The 23,390-nt window shown below is 41.2% G+C and overlaps 2 protein-coding genes and 1 long non-coding RNA gene across 7 annotated transcripts in view; 1 reads left to right on the forward strand and 2 right to left on the reverse strand.

The window, feature by feature from the left end:
• Positions 1-1,600, reverse strand: part of plod2 (procollagen-lysine, 2-oxoglutarate 5-dioxygenase 2) — a 37,810-nt gene extending 36,210 nt beyond the window's left edge. The window contains exon 1 of one of the 2 annotated variants that reach the window (XM_037078468.1): positions 1,108-1,600. In XM_037078468.1, coding sequence (XP_036934363.1) covers positions 1,108-1,210 — 103 coding nt within the window. In that variant the 5' untranslated portion in view covers positions 1,211-1,600. The remainder of the gene's footprint in view (positions 1-1,107) is intronic. The other variant, XM_037078469.1, reaches the window with a different exon arrangement.
• Positions 1-23,390, forward strand: part of LOC119008330 — a 270,887-nt gene that overhangs the window by 181,740 nt on the left and 65,757 nt on the right. The window lies entirely within an intron of this gene.
• Positions 10,146-17,207, reverse strand: si:ch73-206p6.1 (phospholipid scramblase 2). 2 transcript variants are annotated; one of them, XM_037078470.1, is made up of 7 exons: positions 17,101-17,207; positions 16,382-16,472; positions 15,005-15,047; positions 14,704-14,924; positions 14,417-14,578; positions 13,750-13,911; positions 10,146-12,739 (listed from the first exon to the last, which is right to left on the reverse strand). In XM_037078470.1, the coding sequence occupies exons 2-7, from the start codon at positions 16,448-16,450 to the stop codon at positions 12,710-12,712; spliced, it is 687 nt and encodes a 228-aa protein (XP_036934365.1). In that variant the 5' UTR covers positions 16,451-16,472; positions 17,101-17,207; the 3' UTR covers positions 10,146-12,709. The 2 variants fall into 2 exon arrangements, with proteins under 2 accessions (XP_036934365.1, XP_036934366.1); XM_037078471.1 differs by lacking the exon at positions 17,101-17,207 and adding an exon at positions 16,625-16,871.

The raw sequence follows: 23,390 nt of genomic DNA on the forward strand, positions 1-23,390 counted from the left end.
CTATTTGTGAGAGATTTAGAAGCGATTTAGTCAATTCACTTGTGCCACACTTCATCCGAGGTGCACTGACGAGGCTCTCGTAAACGTTTGAACCCCTCGTATGGTTATAAACGTGGCTACTGTGTGACAGACAAAAAAACAAGCCTGTGGAGACTGAAAGCAGCTGTTGTGCCCTGATGGTGCACTGCCTCCACCCTATCAACATGCATCATTAGAAAAGAAGCAGACATATCTTAAAAATAAAAACCCACACGACTGTGGTATACACAGAACATATGCACCCACTTATGTTGTTGTTTACAGGTTTTTTTTACAAGGTGCCCCTTGAGTGTGAAAGGAGCTGTGTTTTACTGAAAATGATTTGGGGGTAATTTGGAGCAATTTAGCCACAGCAACATGCTAACAGGGGCAAACCAGTCAATAAAAAAACCTGTGGCACATCTGGGGTATATAAATAAACATATACATGCACACAGTGTATAGGCTGTCTGCAGGCGGCTGAGCACTCCAACAGGTTGCAGCTCTACATCTTGACTCTCCTCCCAAACAGCCTTTTTACAGCTGATGCTCTGTGTGTCAAAGCATAACATAAGTGCTTGTTTTGCTGTTAAATAAGATGAATTTCTGCGTGCATAAACACACTTTATTTATTTAAAGTGTTTAAAATCCAAACTTAAGAACACCAAAGCACTGACATTTAACAGCCTTGTGTGTGTGTGTGTGTGTGTGTGTGTGTGTGTGTGTGTGTGTGTGTGCGTAAAAACAACAAACAACATGGCATTTAACTGGGATAGTGAGAGGAGAAACCGCAGACGCTTCTTCCTGAGCAAGGCACTATCATCATGTCGGTTGACGCTCCGACATACAGTGCGCAGCGCAGGACACATTTCTCTGGCGCGCAGCCCGCAAGTCTTGTACAGTAAATCTCATCCCAGAAATACAGATATCCCTCTGTTTGTACACCTGACGTGATCTGAGATGCTATTAGACTTAATAATTCAAAAAAAAGTTCGACCAAAGCCATATAATATGATGCAGCTTCGCGTATTCATTGGATTTCGGGAGCAATGGGAGAAAGTTTCTTTTGTATTGTTTTGTTTTGCTCACCTTTAGGAATAGGCGCAGGAGCCTGAGGAGTTTCAGTAGAGGAGACAGAGTTTGCAAACTTCAGCCAGCATGAAAACACAAAACAAAACTTGAGGTACTCCATTGCTGTTGTGCTGTGCGCGCTCCCGGTGACCGGCTGGACTGTTAGGCTCCAGGATCGGGATCAGGAGCAGGGGGTCCTTTTCCCTAATGCAAGGCTGCGCTCTCGCGATAATAAAACAATAAAGAGGGAAACAAAAGGAGAAATCCTCAGCTCTTGAGACTTCTGCTCCAGGGGGAAAGGAGGTAAAAAAGAAAGTGGCGCAAAGGAATTAGAGAGCAACAGGCGTGGTTCCTTAATTGCGACAGCAGCCACTTGAGTCCCCGGTGAACTGGAGTGAAGTGGAGAGCCGTGAGGAGAAACGCTGGAGGAGAAAGATGACCGTGTACACCCCCTGACACACGAACGGACGTCCTGCGCGAAAGTGTGACCGAGCACAGCTGTATTTGAACCCCCCACCACGACTGCTGGATATCCCTCCCCCCTCCTCCCCCCGGTCCCCTCCCCCTGCAGCGCCCCGCGCCTGTCTGACCAACACTGCTCCACTTCTCCACCCAGCCCGTGACAGACTTCTCATTCAGCCGCAATCAAACGTGGTAGAAAAGGACAAATGCGCACAAATCAGGATTTTAAATTAGTTTTATCCCTTCAGATCACACAGACTGTCCAACCACCAATAGACCATCCGTTACTGTATATGTGGTTATATAACATCAAAATGCACTGACATGCTTAAATTAAGATAGAAATAGACCCTACCAGTGCAAATATAGTCTACTTTGTTAATCTCTTAGAAGTCTGATAGAAAGAAAAGTATCAGAAGTACCATGTGTAGGCTGTATTACATCAATATTATGAATACATCCATGTAAATGCATGATTTTTCTGTTTCATTTGGTGGAGGTGGAGCTCATTTTTAAGTGACTTTTGTTCTGTAGCGTAAAGCTCCAACCTTACATCATGTTTTCTTTAAAAAATTATGACAACTCTTGATAATAACCATCATTATTATTATTAACATCAGTTGCAACTTTTTAACTTTTTTAGTTTATGAAGCATTTTATTGTTTGGTAACACTGAAATAACAAACTAAAGTTTAATTAACTATATATTTAGCATTTATTAGTGCTGTTTATCATCTTTTTCACGGTATAGATGTAGGACACAGGCAGTGGTAAAACATTTCTCCTGGAATTGCAACACAGGTTCGTTGAATGTATCCAAGTTCCTAATGTCCTTTACTATTCTGTACAAGTTATATGTGTCTGTGCTTCACTTGCCGCTTCATGACACATATTTGCTTTACAACTGAAGATTTTACAAAGAAGATGATGAACTTTTAAAACATGAAGCATTGAAAACCAAACCTACACCAAGGTATAACAGTCCCCTTTAATTCAAACAAGCTTTAGCAGAAGTATATTTACAAGTTGGTATGAGTTTTTTACTCAAGTAAAGAATCTGAATATTTCTTTCCACACTGAGTTATAGTTATAGGATCAAATGTAAATACTCACATCACTTGAGTGATAATGAGTACTCCACCGGAGCCGCAGCAGCTGATTATTTCCTTCATTAATCTAATAGTGAAAAAAAATGCTTAAAACCTAAGATGACATAATTAATTTGCGTTTTAGACTAATGTATTAAGTAATTAATCAATTTTCAAGCATTTTCTGCAAAGTATCTTTATGTCAATCATTAATCATCTAATGGCTTCAGCTCTTATTGGCAGTTATTTACTGGACTACAGTAGATAAATCCATGATGTCATCCAGCCGTTGAGTGTATGATACAGTTAACTGATTCTGCAGATGTTGGAGCTGCTCTTGATTCCCTACAGCGATGTACACACACATACACGAGGGAGAAGTGAAGGGAGAAACAGAAACCAAACATTAAATCCCAGCCAATTTACAGTCGGATTGTATCTGTGTCTCGTAGTTTCTCGGCTGACCTTGAAGCCAGCGCTTTGCCTCATTTTGTCTCTCATTTTTTATTAGTAGCAACAGACGTGCCCCCCGGCTAAAAAACCATTCCTGTCTGGCGAACGCCTTGCAATTGCAATGACTGCCAGTGCCCAGATTGTTTCACTCAATGACATCACCGGGTTCCCGGTTTTGAATGCAGAGGGAGTAGAAGTCGAACTTTATTACGTGCTAAATTACTTTTTTTCCAGTGAGGCCCAGATAAACCCTGAAAATGCAGAGCCGTGCCAGAAAACCCAACATACTTGGACTTCAGACATTCTTACACTGTAGTGAGCGCAGGGCAGGCACGTTTATGGAAATTAGTGTGTCACAAGAAAATTACCGCCTCGAATCCTGCTGTCTCCCTCTCTCAAACAGAAACACAGGCGACCTAAAAAGCTACCGTGAAACTCGGACAAACACAAACTGAATATATTAATCCCGTTATTTGTACTAAAACGGTTCAGTGATGAGCAGGGATTTCTTCCCTGTGGGCTGGTGAGGGAACTCTCTGCAGCTGGAAAATATAAGTGTTTGTGGTACAGAGCCTCATGCAGGATCTTGGCAGCGTGTGATAGGGAATTTGCTATGCCTTTCTCCAATTCACTGGCTCTCGTTGGAACACCCACCAAACATTTGGACTAGCCACTGCAATGTCCTCTGGATTTGATTAGACCCTACAAAATGTCCAGAATTTATATGGGGGGGGGGGGGGGTTAATATCCCATCAGAGGCTGGAGATTGAGGAGAGGAGATGCTATAGAGAAACATGATAGTCCTTTACAGTTCTGAGCCAGGATTTGCAGGAAAGGAACACAAGTTGCTCGTTGGTGGTGGCAGAGGTACTGACGATTGAGTTTGGGATGCATGTGGTGTGGGTGAGAAAATTACCTTTAATTACACAAAAATGGGTAGATACAGAAGCTGGGAGACAAGCATAGAAGTACAGCTAAATACAGATGTTCATCAACCTTAAAAGGGAGCATAGACTGCGTGGAACCTTTTTAACAGCACAGGTGGTGTGCTCTTGAGCAGGCTTTTTCATTTTGGCTTACTTCGGCGCCAAATAAAACACAGAAGCCTGCAGCCTTCACTGCTGTTGCATTAGTAAAAGACTGAACAGTGTTGCAGCCTCCTGATGATGGTAGACCTCGTCCTCTATTTTCAGCACTGTTATGGAGACAGTTGGTTTACAGGCACTGTTTAAATTTAATCAAGCTGAGAGAAGAAACAGACGATTCGTTAGGGCGGAAGAAGGAAAGTGATGCCCAATATTGGACATAAAATAAAAAATACCTACGTGGAAGAAGAGAAGTCGGTGAGAAAAGGAACACAAGGGAAAATACAGCTGAAACGTTTCCTCCATTCCATCACTGAATTTTTGACTACCATCATTATTTTTATTTTATTTATACAGATGGTTGATGACTTAAAGAAAGAACCTGGGTCGAGGTTTACTTATACACTTGTTGGGGTGTGTTGCACTTCCTTTTCAATCATATATGAGTACATTGATGCGAGGATTTGAAAGAAGCACTTTGTGTCTTTTCAGAGGTTTTCAGGGTTGTTTTCGAGGTTGTTTAGGTAGTAGTGGGCTGTAGAGGTCCTTAGGGAGATTCTTGGGGTTTATTTTGTCGCTGATAAAGGGAATTTTCACGGCCAAAACAGGTCTGAGGTGTCCTTTTAGAGATTGTTATGGTCATTAAGAAGGTGCTAGTTGTCCTTTATGAGACTAATGTGGTCACCGAGGAGGCTCTGGAGGTTTTGGGGGATATTTAATAGGTTTTAATGGTTATTGATGAGGTTCTGTGGCCAAAATAATCTAAAGACTCTTTGAGCCGATTGCAGTGGTCAGTTCAATAGTTAAATGGGTAGTTTATGAGATTATATTTGTCACTTAGGAGGTTCTTCAGTAATTTTAGAGTTCGATGACCTTTGAGAGGAGTCAGAGGGCTCTTGGTGACGTTTAATTTACCAGTGATGATGTTCTAGAGGTTCTCTACAAGCGTCCAGTTGCCACTGAGGAGGTTCTTCAGTACTTTCACAGTTTCAATGGCCGTTGAGAAGGTTCAAAAGCTTCTTGGGGAAGTTTCAGTAGCTGGTTATGGTGTTCTAGAGGTTCTTTAAGGTTTAGAAGTTTTGATAGCTTTCTGAAGGCCACTGAGTAGGAAGGTTTAGTAGTTTTTGTGGAGAAGGTTCTGAATGATCTTCTCCACCATCCCTCCAATAGAGATCAACATAAATCTTTAACAAGTAGCAATAAAGCTATTCCCGGGTCTCACAGAGAAACATCACCTCAGTAATACACCTATTTATTACGTTATTTTTCCTCCAATTTGTAACCCTATTGTACATAATGCCAGACATATAATCTACAAAAACAAGTGTCAAATGTGTTAAGGTCAGTGTACTTCCTCATGCAATATCAAAATCACATAGCTGTCAGCGGTTTGGACACACCTTAGGTTTCTTCCTATTCTCTACTCTATTTTTGACGTAACCCTCTTTTGGTGGTACGACCGGATGGTTTTTCAATTGCACTGGTGAGTCACTTGGCCCCTAAACCCTGCTTGAGAACCCACAATTGCACTATAATAGTAAAAGAATGGGTTTTATTTTTATCCCAATGCTTTGATCACTCAACAGAAAGTTTAATTACTAGTCCAGATCAATGGAAAGGGCCGCACTGCTTTCCCCCAGTCAGCTCGTCTTCATGAGAGTTTATCCTTACGTCATCCCTGGCTCAGTTCTGTCTACGTTAGTCCCACTTATGAGGCCACAGGGTATCCACTGGTTCAGGGTGTGGTCCAGGGGCTGCTGGGAGGGGGCAAGAGAGGGGGATTTCATCAACACCTCATTTGATCTTAGACCAAAGAATTTTAACAGGCACAGCAAGTACATTTTTAATGTTAACCCAGAGTCTGGCCACAAAAGGGGGGAAAAGGGTTCAACGTGGATTAATTCACTTTGATCGTGGGCGGTCGTTCATCCATTGTCTCAGACTACATCCTGAGCTTACTGTGAAGATTTGAGCCGCAAATTATATTAAATGCCCACTTGAAGATGTTTGCAATTTTCAAACCTGTGTGAGTTTCAGTCTTATAAATTTGCATTTCCACCGACTGGACTGGGGTTTTAGGGCAGTGCTCCTTCCAAATTACACATAATGAGCTCTCTTGCTAGCCTTTCATTTGAATGTCATCATTAGGCGGCCATGTTAAAACCACAAGGCTTAAAAAAGTTCGAGAAGTAGGTTGAAGAGAGGAGGATTCAGCCTTGCATTAATGCTTTCCTTCCAGTGCCACCTTATCGTCTTAAAAATAATGTTCATACACTACCAATTAGCTTTGGTAAATACAGCTTGGAGGACACATAATTGTTGCCTGGACTCCATTCACTGACAACGATTCTCAAACCACATGACATCTTCATATTATCCAGTCTACATAGGGAGGAGGCTGTGTGAATAGCTCTACAGTACAAAGCTCAGGACTTTTGATACAATGGACTCAGAATCGTGTCCTGGGTCCCAAATGTTACCCTTGCATGGATGTACAATCTCATGATTTTCGATCACTATCTCAAATCTTCAAGACATCCACACTCTTGTATTAAATAGCCACTTCTGTTTCCAGACTTCATATAAACTCATTGACTAACAGATCAGTGCTAAGTGAACATACCAGTAAAGTCAGTGTTGCCATTATATAGTATGTTAACTCTGCAAGAAACTGGCAACCTGTCCAATGTCCGCTGGCACTGATTTCAGTTCATGGCTATTTCAAATCTTGCTATAGTTGCAGCAAAGTGGCAGGATATAAGGTTAACAGTTAACATTTCTGCGAACCACAGATGCATCTGCGTTTTACAGTTGTAGTGGAATACAACTTTCACATTATATGCATATAAGCTTATGTCCACATCAGGATACAGAGGGGATTGGGTGTTAGAAGCCGAAAAAGGCTGCTAGTGCATATTTGTAAGGACACCTGGGGATATTTCTTGCCACCTTTGTGCTGACAAAAGTCAATGTTTTGTTCGGGAGACATGGGGATATTTCTAGCCGAATCTGTAGCGTCAAAAGCAGGTGTTTTTTAAGGAGACTTGCCAACATTTTCAGCACTTTTTGTGGTGAACAAAACCAACATGTCCACTAAAGGCATGTACTCTGGGTAGGACGAATGGTACCCCTTGTTTCCTGTTGATGAAAATGTCATCCATAAAACATAAGATGTATATGAGCATCACTTTTTGTAGATAGTCTTGTGAGATCTCCCCCGTCTTTGATTTGTTCTCAGGAATGCCCATGTAAGTAAATACCCATCCCCCATTTTACACTCTACATCTGCTCTCTTTCTCCCAGTCGTGTGTATACGGTGTTTTCCTAGGCTGCGTTTGCACAGATGTTGCTTTAGCCATTTGTTTGTCAAAGTTAGTCTACAGCACAGATGCCAGAAATTCCCCATACTGTATGACGTTTGTGAGTTAGTCTTTGTTTGATTCTCAGCATGTGTCGGGCTTCAAAATTAATCAGTGAGGTAGATTATTGTTCCAGAATTTAAACATAGTTTCCATTAAGCCTGTAGTTTCACTGATTTGTTATCGGAACTGTAACAGGTCACATAAAACACTCTCACTCGGCCTTCACAATGCCACGTAGAATTAATGTCACAATCTTTCACCAGTGTGGGCAGCATTTTAACCCCGCAGTTCAGCGAAAGGAACAATAGAGGAACCTCAGCCTTCAGATCCTGAGTGTGTCACTCGTTTAAATACAGTACAACACAAGACTGACGTGTCTTCTTCAATCACAAAGGCAAACCATGTTCAGTTTGGTTTTTTTGTTGCTTGTTTGCCTCTCCAGACTTTCAGACTTAAAATACACTTGTGTAACCAACTGTGTCACTTTTAAACACATAACGCAAAATTATCACAGATGTTATGGGCTGCAAAACTGTCTTGTTTAATTATGAGGGTTGTCTGTCAAATGGGGTGTTATACAAAATGGAGCCCCGCAAACTCTAGCTGGAATAAACATCTTTGTTTTTCCCAGTCTGGGACATATCACCCTGCACATCACAGCTGCATTTGCATCAGTGACATCACTTTTGTGTGGTCTAGATGTTTCACGGAAACAAATTAATTTACAACACACTTCCAGAAAATCTGTAACTGGATACCCATAGAGAGACTGATTTCTAAGGAAGTCTCCACAGTCAGCTCCAAAGGGAAGAAAAATAGTGGAGAGTTGAACATTAATCATTGCAGACCACTGCTGTTACAGTACCGTGCCGACTGACGGTAGAGAAAGCTCCCAGTGAAGTGTGGGGTCGATAGGAGTTCAACGGTGAGAGTTTACAGGCCGAGCACCAAAATTACAGCACCCTTAGAAAATGCTGGTCAAAACACCAAAGAAACAAGAGAAAATGTAACCAATTTTGAAACTTGTAATGTAACAGAGGCCGGCATGATGCTAAAAATCTGCTTTTGGCAAGATATACACCCTGGAATTTCAAATAAGATAGTTTTGCTTGATTTTATGAATTTATGCAGCTGCCAGAATTAAAATAAAGCACATGTCCCATTACTGTCCGTCATATGAGTTTTTCAATACAGGTAGACCAGGATCCAGACGAGGGATTTAGCTGTATACTGGTTAAACAGTATAAATTGACTTCAAACAATTACTGTTACCAAAATTTAATAATTTTATGAGGTGATCAATTATGGTAAAATATGAAAAAGGACCAGGAGCCTCTGCTAAATGATACTGTCAACATACCAACGCACAGTGACAATGCTAACATGTTTAGCGGGTCAAATTGCTTAACACATTCACCTGTTTACTACACCAACATTTGCTAATACCACCAAACACAAGATCAGCTGAGACTGATAGGAATACCATTAGTTTTGGAGGAATTTGGTCATTAATGTTACCAAATTACTGAATGATGGGTGATAATGATAACCAAAAGACAGACTAACTGTAAGACTGTCCCTGTCCCTGGCTGCTGTGCCTAGAAATGTTCCCATCCCATCCCAAATCATCCAGAGAAAACAGAATAATCATAAAATCATCCCTATCCACGCCCACTTTGGCCCTCAACACACAAACCTCTGCAATTACATCAACCGCAGCCTTATTAACCTCCTCATATATTCCAGAAACCCACGCCAAGCAGAATGTAAAAATCTATCATTGTCCCAAAATGTGGTATTTGTCATGACACAGAAATTCAGTTCTTCAACAACTCTGAGCTGCAATGTGTTGTGTGTAAACTTGAATGTAAGCTGCTGCCTTGAATGTTTTGGATTGTAACAGCAATCACTCAACACAGTGGACAATATCCATGAACGCACTGACATCAGCCCCAATGAAATGTTAGAGAACATTATATAATAGTAATTTCTTCATCAATGTCATGAAAAAGTGTTATTGTTCCTTTAGACATGACAGTTTAAAAAGAAATACTGTATGGGCTGCTCCAAACTGCAGCAGTGACAGCAACCTCGCTCTTTTACATGGTCCCGGAGTAATTCTCTTCATTGATATGTGATTATGAAATGCTTTAAAAATGCCCATATTAAATAAGAATCCTTTAGGAACCCCCAAGGTTAACAGCTTCAGGTTAATGGCTTACTTGAAAAGGGACAAAATGAAACGTTTTCATTTCCCTCTTCATGTTATCCCCAAAGGACGTCTGTGTTTGACGTAATTGGTCCATTCAGTTGCTCTGCAAGCCAGATTTTTTCGTGGGGGAGAAAGGGAAAAAAAAAAAAAAAAAGCATTTACATTTCACAAAGACTGTTCAAGAAAATCACTTCAAAAGGTGAAGGTAGCACAGTAGGTAAGTAATTAGGAAGCGAGGCTCAGTGGTTTCATGTGAACATTTACAAGGTTGGACTATTGTAACACTTCTTATTACAAACTGAAATGACTGCAAGACCTCTCAAACCAAATGTATTTATTTTTTGAGGATCAGTGGTTTTGGTGATTAAAGAAACAACATTCAAAACCGCACACATCACGATCATCATTTTTTATTGAATGTTTCCATGGACTGTTTGCACAAATTGAAGCTTAGCTCACAGAGTTTGTTTGCATCGCATGACTAAATGGTTTGTTAGTTCACAGTATTAGTGCAAAAGTAGAAGAATAAGTACTTTAATTGTTTAATTTTTTTCAATATATATATATAACTGACTGAAAATAGCTAAACTCCCTTTGTAACACATTCTGACTTTAATTTTTGGCTTTTTAAACACAATCAACAAACCTCCAGAGGACGTAGCACCAGCATCTTATACTATACGAGCAGGACATGCCAATGATCAGGTTAATGTTAATGGCAATGATGACATAAAGTAAGCACTTTCTTAACAACTTAAGTGGTAAAAAAAAAAACCCCGAAACATCCATCTTAAGTCTTTAATCATGTATTTAGTATCAAAATCAAGTTGCTGCTCAGAACATGTGAGATGAACCCACTCCACAGAGTCTTACAATAAAAGGGAGAATAAAAAACTACTGACATGGGAAAATTTAACATCAGCTCTTCCATCTGGCAGTTAACAACACGTCTTACAAAAATAAAAGCCTCTTCATTAAGACTAATCATCTGTTAGTGACAGACCTAAGGTGGACGTTTCTGTTTGTAAGAAGTGCTGAGAGACAAGTGAGAAAAAAACACATCCAATTTTTTTCCACAGATCTAAAAAAATAACAACCTTAGAAAAGTGTTCCTTTTTTTCACCAAACTTGTCTCTCAGGGTTTCCATACATTAGGTGATACACATGTAGAGAAAAACACTTTATGTCATTATGCTACAAAAAAGCACATATATAATGTCTATGCTACAATACTTTACTTGTTAACATCCCTAATCAAACTGCCACACTCACAGTTCAATTTCACAATGAAGTATCAGATGCCATTAAAGGGTAACGCCATCAGTTTTTTCACATTAAAGTGTGTTTACAGGTGTTGGGGGGTACTCCTGCATGCTTGAAATGAGTAGTATATAAAGCATCATGTGGCTCCAGAGGAAGCTGCATGTAATGGTAAGCTGCCTCCAGTGATGTCACTCCATGGCTAAAATGCATTGTGGGTGATATAAGTGCCAGGAAGGACAATGTGTTGTATAAGAAAAGGTGATATCTCTGATTGTTGTTTTTATACTGTCCATGAGTCCAGCGGTGTTTAAGTAGTGCAATGCTACACCAGTGGACTGCTTTTCATAACCGACATTACCCAAAATGCAACTTGGCCACTGAGTGACATCACTGGAGGCAACATATTATTCCATGCAGCTTCCTCTGGACCCACTAAAAGCTATATACTTCTATTTTTACATGCAGAAGTGGCCCCCATGACCTTTTATGTGTAAAATTGATGGAATTAACCTTTGAACAGAAATTGAGGTTTTATGTAACTTGTAACACTGTAAGTGTAACAGTGTGAAAGATCAATAATCATGCTGATATGCCAGGAAATGTATCTGAAATAAGAATAATTAGATGATTTAATGAACAAGAAAACACTTCCAAAATAATATTCTGTAGAATAAGGTGCAGGTGTGTAATTCCTTTAGCCAGCAGTGTCCATCTTTATAATACAGTAGCATGCATCAACCTGAGTTAGTCCAAAAATATACAATGTCATCAGACACCACTATTTGAATAGAAACCTGTAGCATAAGCATGTATATAGAGTTTGTCAATCTGGGCTGTGCGGGGTTATTCCTTAAATGAAAATCTAGCTCCCTCTTGTGGATAACACTGGCACAACACATCAAGCCATGACCCAAGTGAACAGGCGCCTTCAGGGGTTGACAATGCATGAACACGCTATTGAATCCGTTGATAGTTCACATTTCAGTCCACTCACAAGCACACTCGAAGCGCACAGGCACAAGAAGACACGCATACGAAGCAGTGAACACGCGCGTTGCTGTAGGTTGACAAATTGTTCATCAGACCGAAACAGAAATCAATAAATAATGCATTGGACATCTGAACTACAAACTACTACGTCACGAGTCTTTCAGCTGTCACACAATAAAGCTACAAGCATAGTGTTCTATATAAACATCTCAACTATTGATATGACCAAATAACACAAGTGCTATTTGGCGGAGTCCCTTTGCACGCTGACCTTAAAGACACCAATCTTTAAAACCTGTATAAAAGCACTCGCCTGCAATGGAGTTCACTTTTCAGTTACTTGTATGTTGATCTTATCCCTCAATTTAAGTTATTTTTAGCTGTAACTTAAGATTCTGAGCCCAGACGGACTCGGCAACCGATCTGTAAACGAAAAAGTGAAAACCTCCTCAAAAGCGCTGCGCACTCGCAAGCCCGGTAACCTGTTCCAGCAACCGACCTGAGCAGCTAAGACTAAAACAAACCTTCTATCCTGTTGTTCATGCAGATTTAGAACATGAATGTACCTTTTGGTTGGTACTTTTCTTTAATCTCTAAACATTTGAAGGTTGTTCTGTGTTAGGGCATTTGGGAGTGATGGTTATGGCTTTGTGGCCTTGTTCTTCCAGGAATGTCGTGTGTTTACATGGATATCCCGTTTGGCTCCTAGTTGGTCGTCTCAAAGAACATGAAATCCTGCAAAGAAAGGAGGGGAAAGTGACAATAGAGACGCAAAAGCATCTGATTTGCAACAAATCTAATGCCTGATTAGAGTTAGAAACATGCTGAAATGTCGGCCTTTAAGCAAATGCGACTCTTGCATCGACAGAAAGCAGCTCTGGAAGGCTGTTTTGCATTTGTGGTGATTGGGGTTGTTTCAGGTCACATTTCCCACAAACTGGCACATTAATTAGTAGGTACATGAAATTTCCGACTACCAGTGAAGAGAAACACAACCTTCCCCTTGCAAACTGGGTCACATGAGGTTACTGCATCTGTTACAGCTATATTTTGGCAACTGTTTCACTTAAATTGCATTGGCAATTCCAAAAGGCAAAATTTAACATTTCAAGTGTTGGCCCCACTTAAGACAAAGATTGTGTCTGTTGGTTACGAGTTCAAAAAGGGTTATAGCTGTTAACTGGAAGATTGTTAACAATATAAGTGGCAAATCATGGTAGTAAACCTTTGAATCACTATTAAGTTTAGAGCCCTCTATTTCAAAAATTGGAATCAGATTAAAAGGTCATATTGATAATGTTTTCATGCAGACACATTCTCTTTATCTCTTTCCCTAAAAACATGCTCATGATTGTGAATGAATAATTGTACAATGTTTCTTGGGTCTAAAATGACAGTTTTTATTTGTTTTTTATCTCTGTCTAAGAAACTGACAGTTGGTTCCAGCTTCTACCAAGGTTTGTCAGCCAGTAGTATAACGCAGTTGGTATTGGGTGGGCAAAAAAAAAAAAGGTTTTAAAAGATGGCTGCTTTCTACAGTACACACCCAGCATACTCTACTACTCTAACATTAGCTGGCTCGAGTTAGCCTTGTTGATGTTAGAAACTGATAGCATTGTTATTTGTGACGTTTATAACAATGGAAGGGGGAGATGGAATGCCACATTTAGCAGCTGAATGTTAACAAAAACACCTTTAATGTGTGTTTCGTCAAATACTAACACATAAAAATGCTTGCTACTTACAATAAGAAAACATGCGCCAATCATGACGGCCTTCATTCTCACATCCAGATCGATGGGGAACTGGATACCAAAGTTGTCTGCATCTGTGAATGCTTCCCGAAGAAGGCCTGTCCACTGCTTGCTGATTTTCCCGATCTTGCTGACTTCATCCATCGTCAGAATCTGTTGAAAGATTTACAGAGAGGGAAAAAAAAAATGCTGACATGCATCGCATTAGGATAAGGATGACTCCCTAAGCTTGTTTGGTTTTATTGGAAGGGAGCTCATGGAACGATTCATAATCCCATCTAACTTCGGCTTTTTGAGTTTTGTATTCCAAGTAATGACTTCAAAGCTGCTCGGGAAGAACTGAGATGGTAATATCATGCTCCAGTTACCCTTCCTCTGGGTCTAGTAAAAGGTCTGTATCACTGACCCAAATCCCCTTCACAGCTCAATCTAATAAAACCAGCTGAGCCGTGGAACAATGGCCGCGCTGTACCACACAGGAGCATGCCCTGTGTGACGGCCTCATTCGAGCCGCAGCCCATTCTGATTGGAACCATATTTCCGGCTTCAGAGCGCGAGGAGGATCCCTGACAAATAAAATACCCTGAGGGCGAGACGGCTACCGTGTCAGTTTATGTTCTCACCGATTTAATGGATTTCTGTGTTTAGATAAACCCACCTCAAAGTCAACATCTGGTAGGCAGCTCCATCCACAGAAGGGCCCATGGATCTTCAGGACAGGCTCGCTGTGTTCGTTCGCAACAAGGAATTTCGGGGAGAACGGGTGCCACTGTTGTGCAATGTACCCCACTATGTTGCCAGGGGGAGACTGCACCTCCAGCTGAGTGGGGGATTGTGGGAGAACAGAGTGTGATTTGTCGCCATATCCTCACAAAAAATTGTGTTTCAAAAGGAACATGTAAAACTAGAAAACCACCTCAAAACACAACAAGGGGCCTCACTGACCTCTTGTAGACAGCAAGGGAAGAAGCAAGACATGCACTTGAGCGGCCTGGTGACTGTGATGACCTCTTTTCCAAAATTGTCGAGGACGTGGATGGTGAACGGACGCAGGGGACCGCAGCACTGTCGACTCAGGCAGTCGTTCTCCTCGACGGCGTAGAACACGTTCTGGCCCATGCTGTTACGGACTTCGTACTTGTTGTTGCTTTCGAAACCAACGAGGGCTGCGCAGATGAACAATACGTATGAAGATTGTTTGCTGTGTGTGTTAAACAACATAAATGACAGATGGATGCAAGTTTACCTTCAACCACCTCAACCTTCTGTTTGATGAGCAGCTGATCCACCTAGAAAAAAACAGATAAGGACATACACTGGATTCAGATGTCTTGGCTGTTAACTGACACTAACCTCTCCTTCAGTCACATGTTAAAAAAAAGAAAATCTTTCAAAAAAAAAGTTAAATCTCACGTGTCTACAGAGGATTTCAACATTGTATGATGTTCACTAATTTGAATTGCTGTTTGCAAAGTTGGTCACAAGCTGACCACAGCAGACTGAAGGTGAAAAATCAAAGTACGTCCATCGAAGCGCTATCTTCAGAAAACATCATATGTGAAGATGGGATGACTATATGAAATATGTAAATATGTGCCTGGTCTCTAAAGTCACTCATGACTCAGCTCCCCTGCCACTTGTTGCCCTTTTATCAACAGAGGAACTGATACATATTGTGTCAATCAACCTGGTCTGTCTGAGGTTTCAGGAGAGTGTAATACTGTTCCAAATCACATTACACAGCAAAACATGTAGATCTTTTAGTAACACTTAAAACATTAGACGGTTAATACTCAGCTTGCTTGCTATGAATGAGCTATAAACATACATATATATGTGTATGTATATATATATATATATAGTAGACAATCTTTCTTTTTCCAATCTTTAAAACAGCATGCCTTGTGCTGTTTTGTTTTGTGCTGCTTGTTTTGTTTTTCCTTTGCTCTGCTATATTTCAGGAAGCATTTCTAAGACCTTGACCAGGGACAACCGATCAAAAAAAAAAAAAAAAAGCTACTTCTGTCATTTTTACCCAAGTGATACCATGTGTTTTATTAACGTGCACCATCCCTTCTTAATGGTGCACTATGTAGTTTGGGGGAATACATTTAAATCACAAGAGAAACAAACTCTTTATTTTCATGACTGAATAAACAAACTGACCTTGGAGGACAACACATTTTCTTACAGATTTACTTTATTTATATGTGGTGGATCCTGCCAACTTTCTAACTTCAAACACTATTTTCTTCAAACAAATATTTCAGAGTTTGTATTATTGCCTCATTTACATTTAAAGGTCTTCTCCAAAACTACACTGCACCCTGTCAAAGCCGCTTTTGTGTTGTCATCATTTTAGCCACCCCGTCTTTACCTTCAGCTTCAAATAAAACTAAACTACATAAGATGTGAGATACGATAAATGTGGAAATGTATGCAGTCTGAAAGCAAATAGAGCAATAAATGATTAAGTTATATAAGAGTAAAAATAAGGAAGAAGGAATACAAAATGGAAACAAGGCTATGGTAGAGGATTTGGTGACAGAGGTGATTAATAGCAGCAGATTCGACATGTAAACAGCAAATATAGACTTATATTCTAATTGTAATAGTTTCTTACCTGAGTCAGGTACTCTAACCCAGGTGGACAGCCTGGTATTCCCGGGCTGGGCACAGCGTACATGTTCATGTTGTCAGGCTTGGAGGGAGACCTGGTGACACATGCAGAGCAGTGAGACACAGCGCCATCTTGTGCCAAACTGGGCGACACTCATAAACAAATGGAGACGGATCGCGGCAGATGGACGGCGGGTTCATGTGTTGTTCTCTGTCTGCCCGAGTTGTTACTGTCAAGTTAACAGACCCCTCGTCCTTCTCGCACCACTATCGTGTCCGTGGCCTCGTTAAGGTGGACACGGTGTGTGGGAGCAGCTGGTTCACAGCCTCCGCGGGGGGGAGGGGAGGGGAGACCGTAGATGGTGGGCGGCGACGCAGATCTTCATCTTGATCTGGAAGTGACGCTTAGTGACGGGAGGAGACCACCGTGAGAAATCCTCTTACTCCCTTTGTTTACACGTCAACAACTAGCTTACAGCCACACACGAGCCACACACACACACACACACACAGGTAGGCCATGTCAGTGCAGATCTGTGTGTGTGTGTGTGTGTGTGTGTGTGTGTGGAGAGAAGTGGGCTGTTCACTGCTTACCAGGTGGTAAAGAGAGAGCGCGCGCCGAGGTTTACACGTGCCACAGGGCGAGCCTATCATCAGAGTCCGAGCAGTTCACATTAAACACACAACAGTCAGAGATTTACAGGAAAACCCCAAGTTACTCACCGATATTCCACCTGCTACCTCGGAAATAACAGGCCACTCCGGAACCAGGACTATGGAATAAACCTATAATCCCATTGGTTCGACGTCATCGTACTTCCCATCTCCGGGAGCCAATGGCGGGGCGAGAGTGTAGAAGAGAAGCAGACAGAAGAGAGGCGAAGAGACAAGAACGAGATGCGATAGAACCAATCAAGACCAGCCTTAAGTGCTAATTTGGTTTAATTAGACAGCTGGTAGTACAGAAAGCATCCATAATGCACTGAATTATTAATTTCTCAGCAATAATTGAGTTTTGTTTGGAATTTGATGAGCTTAAAGAGTTTTATTGGGTGCGTTATAGAGATGTCTATGGTGAAAATTAATTGACAGTTTTTTGGCTTTTTTTCAAATTCAACTTTTTATTGAACGATTTGGTTGTGGGCCGACTGCAGCTCAGGAAGTAGAGCAGGTCATCCAGCAATCAGAAGGTTGCTTTTTCAAATCCCCATTGTAGTATTCTTGAGCATGATTGAACCCCAAATTGCTGGAAGTTGCTGCAGGTCGGCCTCTTGCATGGCATCATCAGTGTATGAATGTGTGTGTGTGTGACAAGCACTTTGAGCGGTCAGTAGACTGTAACAGCGCTGTAAAAATGCAAGTCCATTCACCACTACCACAGGATATACAGATACAGAGTACCATAGATCAAGTACCAAGATTATTGTGCATATAAACAACATGTTACACAAAATTATATATAAGCCACCAGTGCCTTGCCAAAGAATAGAAGAAAAAAATCAGACATGAGGATAGAAGGGATGGTGGTAAGTGAATATAACAATGTAGAAGCTCCAACAAAAACCCAGCAGTCAGTCAACAATATATTATTATTATTATATCTGTGCCAAGAATGTGAGGGTTTGCAAGAGAGCTGTTGAGGATATCCTGAGCTTCTACAGGGGGCCTGTGCGTTGTGGATTACAGCTAATGAGCTTTCTGTGAGCGCAATATCCCTAAAATGATGTCACCATTCTTTTATTGATGGAAACTCAGAGGTAGCCGCTTTGGACCGAAGATTAGATACAGAAGGGCATTCCCAGATAACATGCTGGTTATTTAGCTGCAGTATTCTAACTACATTTATTACGATGTTGATTTTTTCCGTAAGCTTCATTTTGTATCATGTTGCAGGACTGTGTGCTCAAATGTGTGGTGACTCATTTCATGAGCTGGATTTTTTTGATTATAAGAATAAATTTAGCCAAAACAGCTGATAAACAGAAAACATAAACTAATAATAACAGCCTCGAGCACGACACATAAGTTCTACAGAGCCTCTTTAAAATGTCCAGCTTTTAACACTTTGCTTCATCACCTTTGTTGCATCTTTTCTACCAGGAACACCACACTGACAGCATCTTTAACGTCTGTCGAAAGCTGGTTTGAAATGTTCCCATGATTTATGCACAAATACACCCAGAAACAGTTTTACCTTCATGTCTCTATTGCTCGTGTGTGCAGCAGAGTGACATGGAGTACAGCTTTGTGGCCACAGCTGTCAACGATTACTCTCCCACTTGCATTTGCAGGGACAGCGAAACTACAGTGTCTCTCATAACGTGCAATTTTGCAAGAATACAGCCGATGTAACACAAACTTTGCTTGATATCCGATATGTATAAACACAACCTTCAGAGAAAGGCAATGCTAAACTAAAAGGAGAGCATTCATCTAGTGTTCATGTGTTGCATCTGCACATTTTCCACACATGTATTATGTAACTGTGTCTGTGTGTCCTAATGATCTACACAGACTCATATTCTGGCTGTCGGGTGATATGTTCTCTTCTCGTGCCAGTGTCCCTGTGCATCTGCACACTGTGTGACCTACATTAAAGACAGTGAGCCATACGTGAAAACACATTTCAGTACATGCTAATTACACAGCAGCTGAGAAGCTCTGCAGCGGTTTAAGGCAATGTTCGCTGGGTTACGTCACCCCTATGGCCATCGTGTTATTTTGTGTTAATGTCTGCATTTCTCAGGTTGAGACATTTTAAAATGTGGTGCCTCATCAGATGTGATCTAATGCTTTCAGTCCACGTATCATACATATCTAAAACAATAACAGCAAACTATCATTTGCTATGATAAGTTGTCATTTCCATCCATTTAAATCTTTTTTTATCCCTTTACATATATATATTTATGGGGGAGAAAGTCTGACTGTAGACCTAGTGGACAATTATAAACTCAATTTGAACTAAATCACATACAAAGACACGTAAGAAAATGTGCACCATCTCAGAAATAACACTCTTATTTGGGCAGACACGACGAAAAAACCCTCTGATAGCTCAATCACAGCTTAATGATAATTCTTACCTCACAAAAAAGGAAGCCCCTACAATTAAAGGAGCCCTGTGGAGCTTTCGTTTCAGAATTTCTCACTAAAACGTATCATGTGTATCTTCAAGGTCTAACTACCGCGTTGAATGCATTCCCGTCCTCATTAAACAACGGCAAAGCATAATTCCAAAACCCACATTGCTTAGATCGGTGTTTACTCTCAGGCAGTTTTCTTCTTCATGGCCTTTGTCGGTACATTGATGTGTTTCATACATCTGTAGATCACTGGTATCACTGCATGTGCATCCTCAAGCTAAAGAACTAAACTAAAACATTGCTCAAAAAGTTCATAAGCTACCTTTAAGGTCTGTTTATGTGCGCTTCATTCTCATCTTGTTCAATATTAGGAGGGCGACTGTAGCTGCAATGGTTAGAAGATATTCAGATGATGCCCCCCACACACACACAGTTTCTGATTGCAACACACTATCATACATACAAATCCCAACAATTTGTCAGATGTAGCGTAGGTGCTAACTATAAACAAAACTCATTACATCATAACGTGTTGAAAACTTGTATGTTGAAGTGAAATTAACGTTACATAAAATGCAAAAGGCAGCAAGCAGTGTGCAGTAAGTGGAGTTAATAATAAGCCATCGGGCAGCAAAACACTGAACCTAAAACAAGTTTAAAAGAGAGCGGTCTGTAAAATAAGATTTAAAACTGTCAATGGTGGAGCAGGATTTACTGTAGGGATACTACTCCTCAGCATGGGAGCAGCAACAGACAAATGGATGCCTGGTCGACTTTGGTTTTGAGAGAGGAACTGAGAGGAGTGACTTGACGGTGGATTATGGAATATTGCATTGAGGAGCTGATTTCAGTGAGGCTTTAAAACCACATTTAAATAAGATTTTAACATCAACTCTGCATTTCACTGGTTACCAAAGCAAACAAGCCTGAACGGGAGTGATGTGTCTTTTTATTGTTCTCCTCAAAAGCCTAACTGCAGCATTTTTATCCATTTAGAGTCTATATTAACACAAAATGAGTAAAAATACAATATAGGGATGTTGATGAAGGCTGAAGTGCTGTATTGTAGGTAACTGTACATGTTTCAGTCTCTTGAAGATGTTTCACTTCTCATCCTAGAACTGAAGAAGCCCCTTGGATGAGAGGTGAAACGTCTTCACGCAGTAATGGATGTAGAGTCAAAAACAAGAAGCAATCTAATTATAACATTCTATTTTTACAGTCATACGCTGCACAGTATCTGGTATCTGGTACAAACCTCAGTGCAGCAGTAACACAGCTTCACAGGGAGAACAAATCATCACACACAGATTTGCACTTGAACCTCACGTGTGGGAGGCTCTTCCACTTTGTGTCCACTGGAGAGCAGTCTTGAGCTGATAATGCCCGGCCTCATGGCCATTACTAAGACTAATGCAGAAATTGCCTTTTCATTGTAAAAACAAAATGGTCCCAAATAGACAACACAACGGTGCACACACAGTATACACACACAAACACACGAATGCTCTCACTAGCATGTTACAAATGACATGACGTCGTTGGGTCGAGTATCCTTATTTGCGAATACAAATTACCTGATTTCCTCAAGCGCTACTGATTTCTCCGAGAAAACACTAATGAGAACAAATGATGACTCGCGTGCAGATCTGCTGACACTTCAGGCGCCGACATCTAAAAACATTTTTTAATTGATTCATGTTACAGTAATTGCCTGTAGTGACCTGACACAGCCTAGAAAAGCACTGCATATACAATGAGGAGTGTGTTTTTCTGCTCACGCGTCCATTAAACATTTGCTTATTTGTTCACCTCAGCTACAGTTTTATTATGGTATATATTTAATTTAGCTTTAAACACCACATGTGAGACAAAGCCGAACTGTTTGGTAGCATCGGGGAAACTGTTTGTCGCTCCGACCGTCTAACCAGAACATTGAAACTTATGTTCTTCATCAGCGAGATCAAAACAAAACTAATGCGATGACTTTGAAAATGGTGGCGCTCTGTGCTCCCATCTGAATAAACAGACCGGACAGTCAGGGGTCTTTGAAAGCCACGCAGATTGTCTTTCTGACTCCAAGAGCCCAGTTACTCCCACCGGGGGCTTGTGTATCAGTGCGTGTGTGTGTGTGTTGGTGTGTGAAGCAATTGTACAGTCTCTGTTCTCTACATTCCTACCTGTTTTGTCTGTTTGTTGTTTTTTTTGTTTTTTTTTTCCTTCTTAGAGCGTGAAGGTGGTGCTCTTTACCCGCATGGGTAATCTTTCGTGCACTCCTAACGAGGTTGTCATATCGGGGCGCATAATGAGGAGCCTAAAGATGAATGTAAAAACGCCTCCATTACACCGCTTTTCATCCTCTTGTTCATTAGGTTAGCATAAGGTTACAATACATTACGCCGGTCCCAAATGTTCCACAGACAGAATTGCACGTGTCACTGAGGGGTTGGTGTGTTAGTTCCCCGGTGATAATGCTCCTTCACGCGCCCACGAACGCACACACAGTGTTCCTGAACCTAACCCTTAACTGAACCTCCACATAAACCTGACTATTTCTACTCATGTTAAAAGAATAGGTCCTCCTAATGAAATATGTCTGTAATTCTCTCACACACACACACAAAAATGCAAATCAGTTGATTGTCATCATCCGTGGATGTCCAAATTCGCCCCTTTTGTTATTCCGTCTCTGTCTCTTCACCTCTGCCCATCCCTCACCTCCCTCCCTCTCTTTTTTTTTTTTTATTTCTCCCCATTTCTGCACCCCTGTCAAGTGCTTTGTTTGCTGTGACTTTCCATGCGGTTATCTGAGCGGAGACAGTATGCCTCGCCCTGGCACAGGACCTCAGTTTCCACGGCAACTTTATAATTGTTTTGGATGCGTTCCAAGCGCCACTGGATACCGAGGCATTATTGATGTCAAAAGAAACATGTATGAAATGAGGAGATGTGGAGGCGTCCATATGGTTCTGTACACAGCCTCACGCAAAGCCATTTAACCGGTTTTCAATGGGAGTTTTGTGATACCGCTGAATAGATCCCACATGTGTCGCATGATATTTTATAATTTTTGATCTTTCTGTTTCACAAAGGGATAATGGCACGCAATATGAGCCACTGAACTGTGCAATATTTCCCCCCCTATTCATGTCATTAAGTCATTGTCACAGTATGCACTGCTGGCTTGAGTATGGCGACCTCGCTGAATACAATATGTCCATCACGATGCGTTTCTATTAAAAAAAAAAAAAAAGACAAATCTGAATAGCGAGAATGAAGTCACGTGAAGGAAAATAAACGTGTGTGTCTGCAGCTTCCTCCAGTTGCTGTAAAGTACGTCGCTGCCGGTCTCATTCACTTCGAGTAGCCTTTGTTTTGACAGGAGAGGCGCTATGAGTTATCCCAGCGCTTGTCACCATAACCATATTGTGACCCCCCCCATCCCCCACCATCTCTTTCATGCACACACACACACACATGCACAGCCTCGCAGCACCTCTGAGCCGTGAGCTGTGGCCACATTAACCACTACGCCGCAACACTCATTAAAATAACATATAGTGTCAACAGCAGTGTGGCCCCGAGTGGATGAACTCGAAATGCTCCTGTCTCGACTCGCAAATCCACAGTCTCGTCTTTACATCAGAGAATTTTGCCTTCCCTCGCCTCTTACCATCTTACCGCTCATGGAAACTCTCCCGGGCCACCGTTACACCAACCGAACGCGTGATATAAAAACCGAACCGGAGAAATGAGGTCCTGACTGATCTTTTTTCTCTGATCTCAAGCCTCCCCTCCCTCCGCTTAATTTATGACCTGTGAGGAGGAACCCAGGGAGTGAGAAGTGAGTGAGACTGGTGTGAAAGCCCTGAATAGAGCCGGGGCAACAGGCCCTCCAAATAACACAAAAGAGGCACCACAGCTGTT

Source organism: Acanthopagrus latus, chromosome 19, assembly GCF_904848185.1.
Source record: "Acanthopagrus latus isolate v.2019 chromosome 19, fAcaLat1.1, whole genome shotgun sequence".
NCBI classification, from domain to species: Eukaryota; Metazoa; Chordata; class Actinopteri; order Spariformes; family Sparidae; genus Acanthopagrus; species Acanthopagrus latus.

Excerpts from the sequence above, each read along its gene's own strand:
- si:ch73-206p6.1 (XM_037078470.1), bottom strand. The coding sequence starts at position 16,450 with ATGAACATGTACGCTGTGCCCAGCCCGGGAATACCAGGCTGTCCACCT. Across the intron at positions 14,579-14,703 it reads TCCCTTGCTGTCTACAAGAG|CTGGAGGTGCAGTCTCCCCC; the intron begins GTCAGTGAGGCC and ends TCCCCCACTCAG. Across the intron at positions 12,740-13,749 it reads TTGGCGCATGTTTTCTTATT|GATTTCATGTTCTTTGAGAC; the intron begins GTAAGTAGCAAG and ends CTTTCTTTGCAG.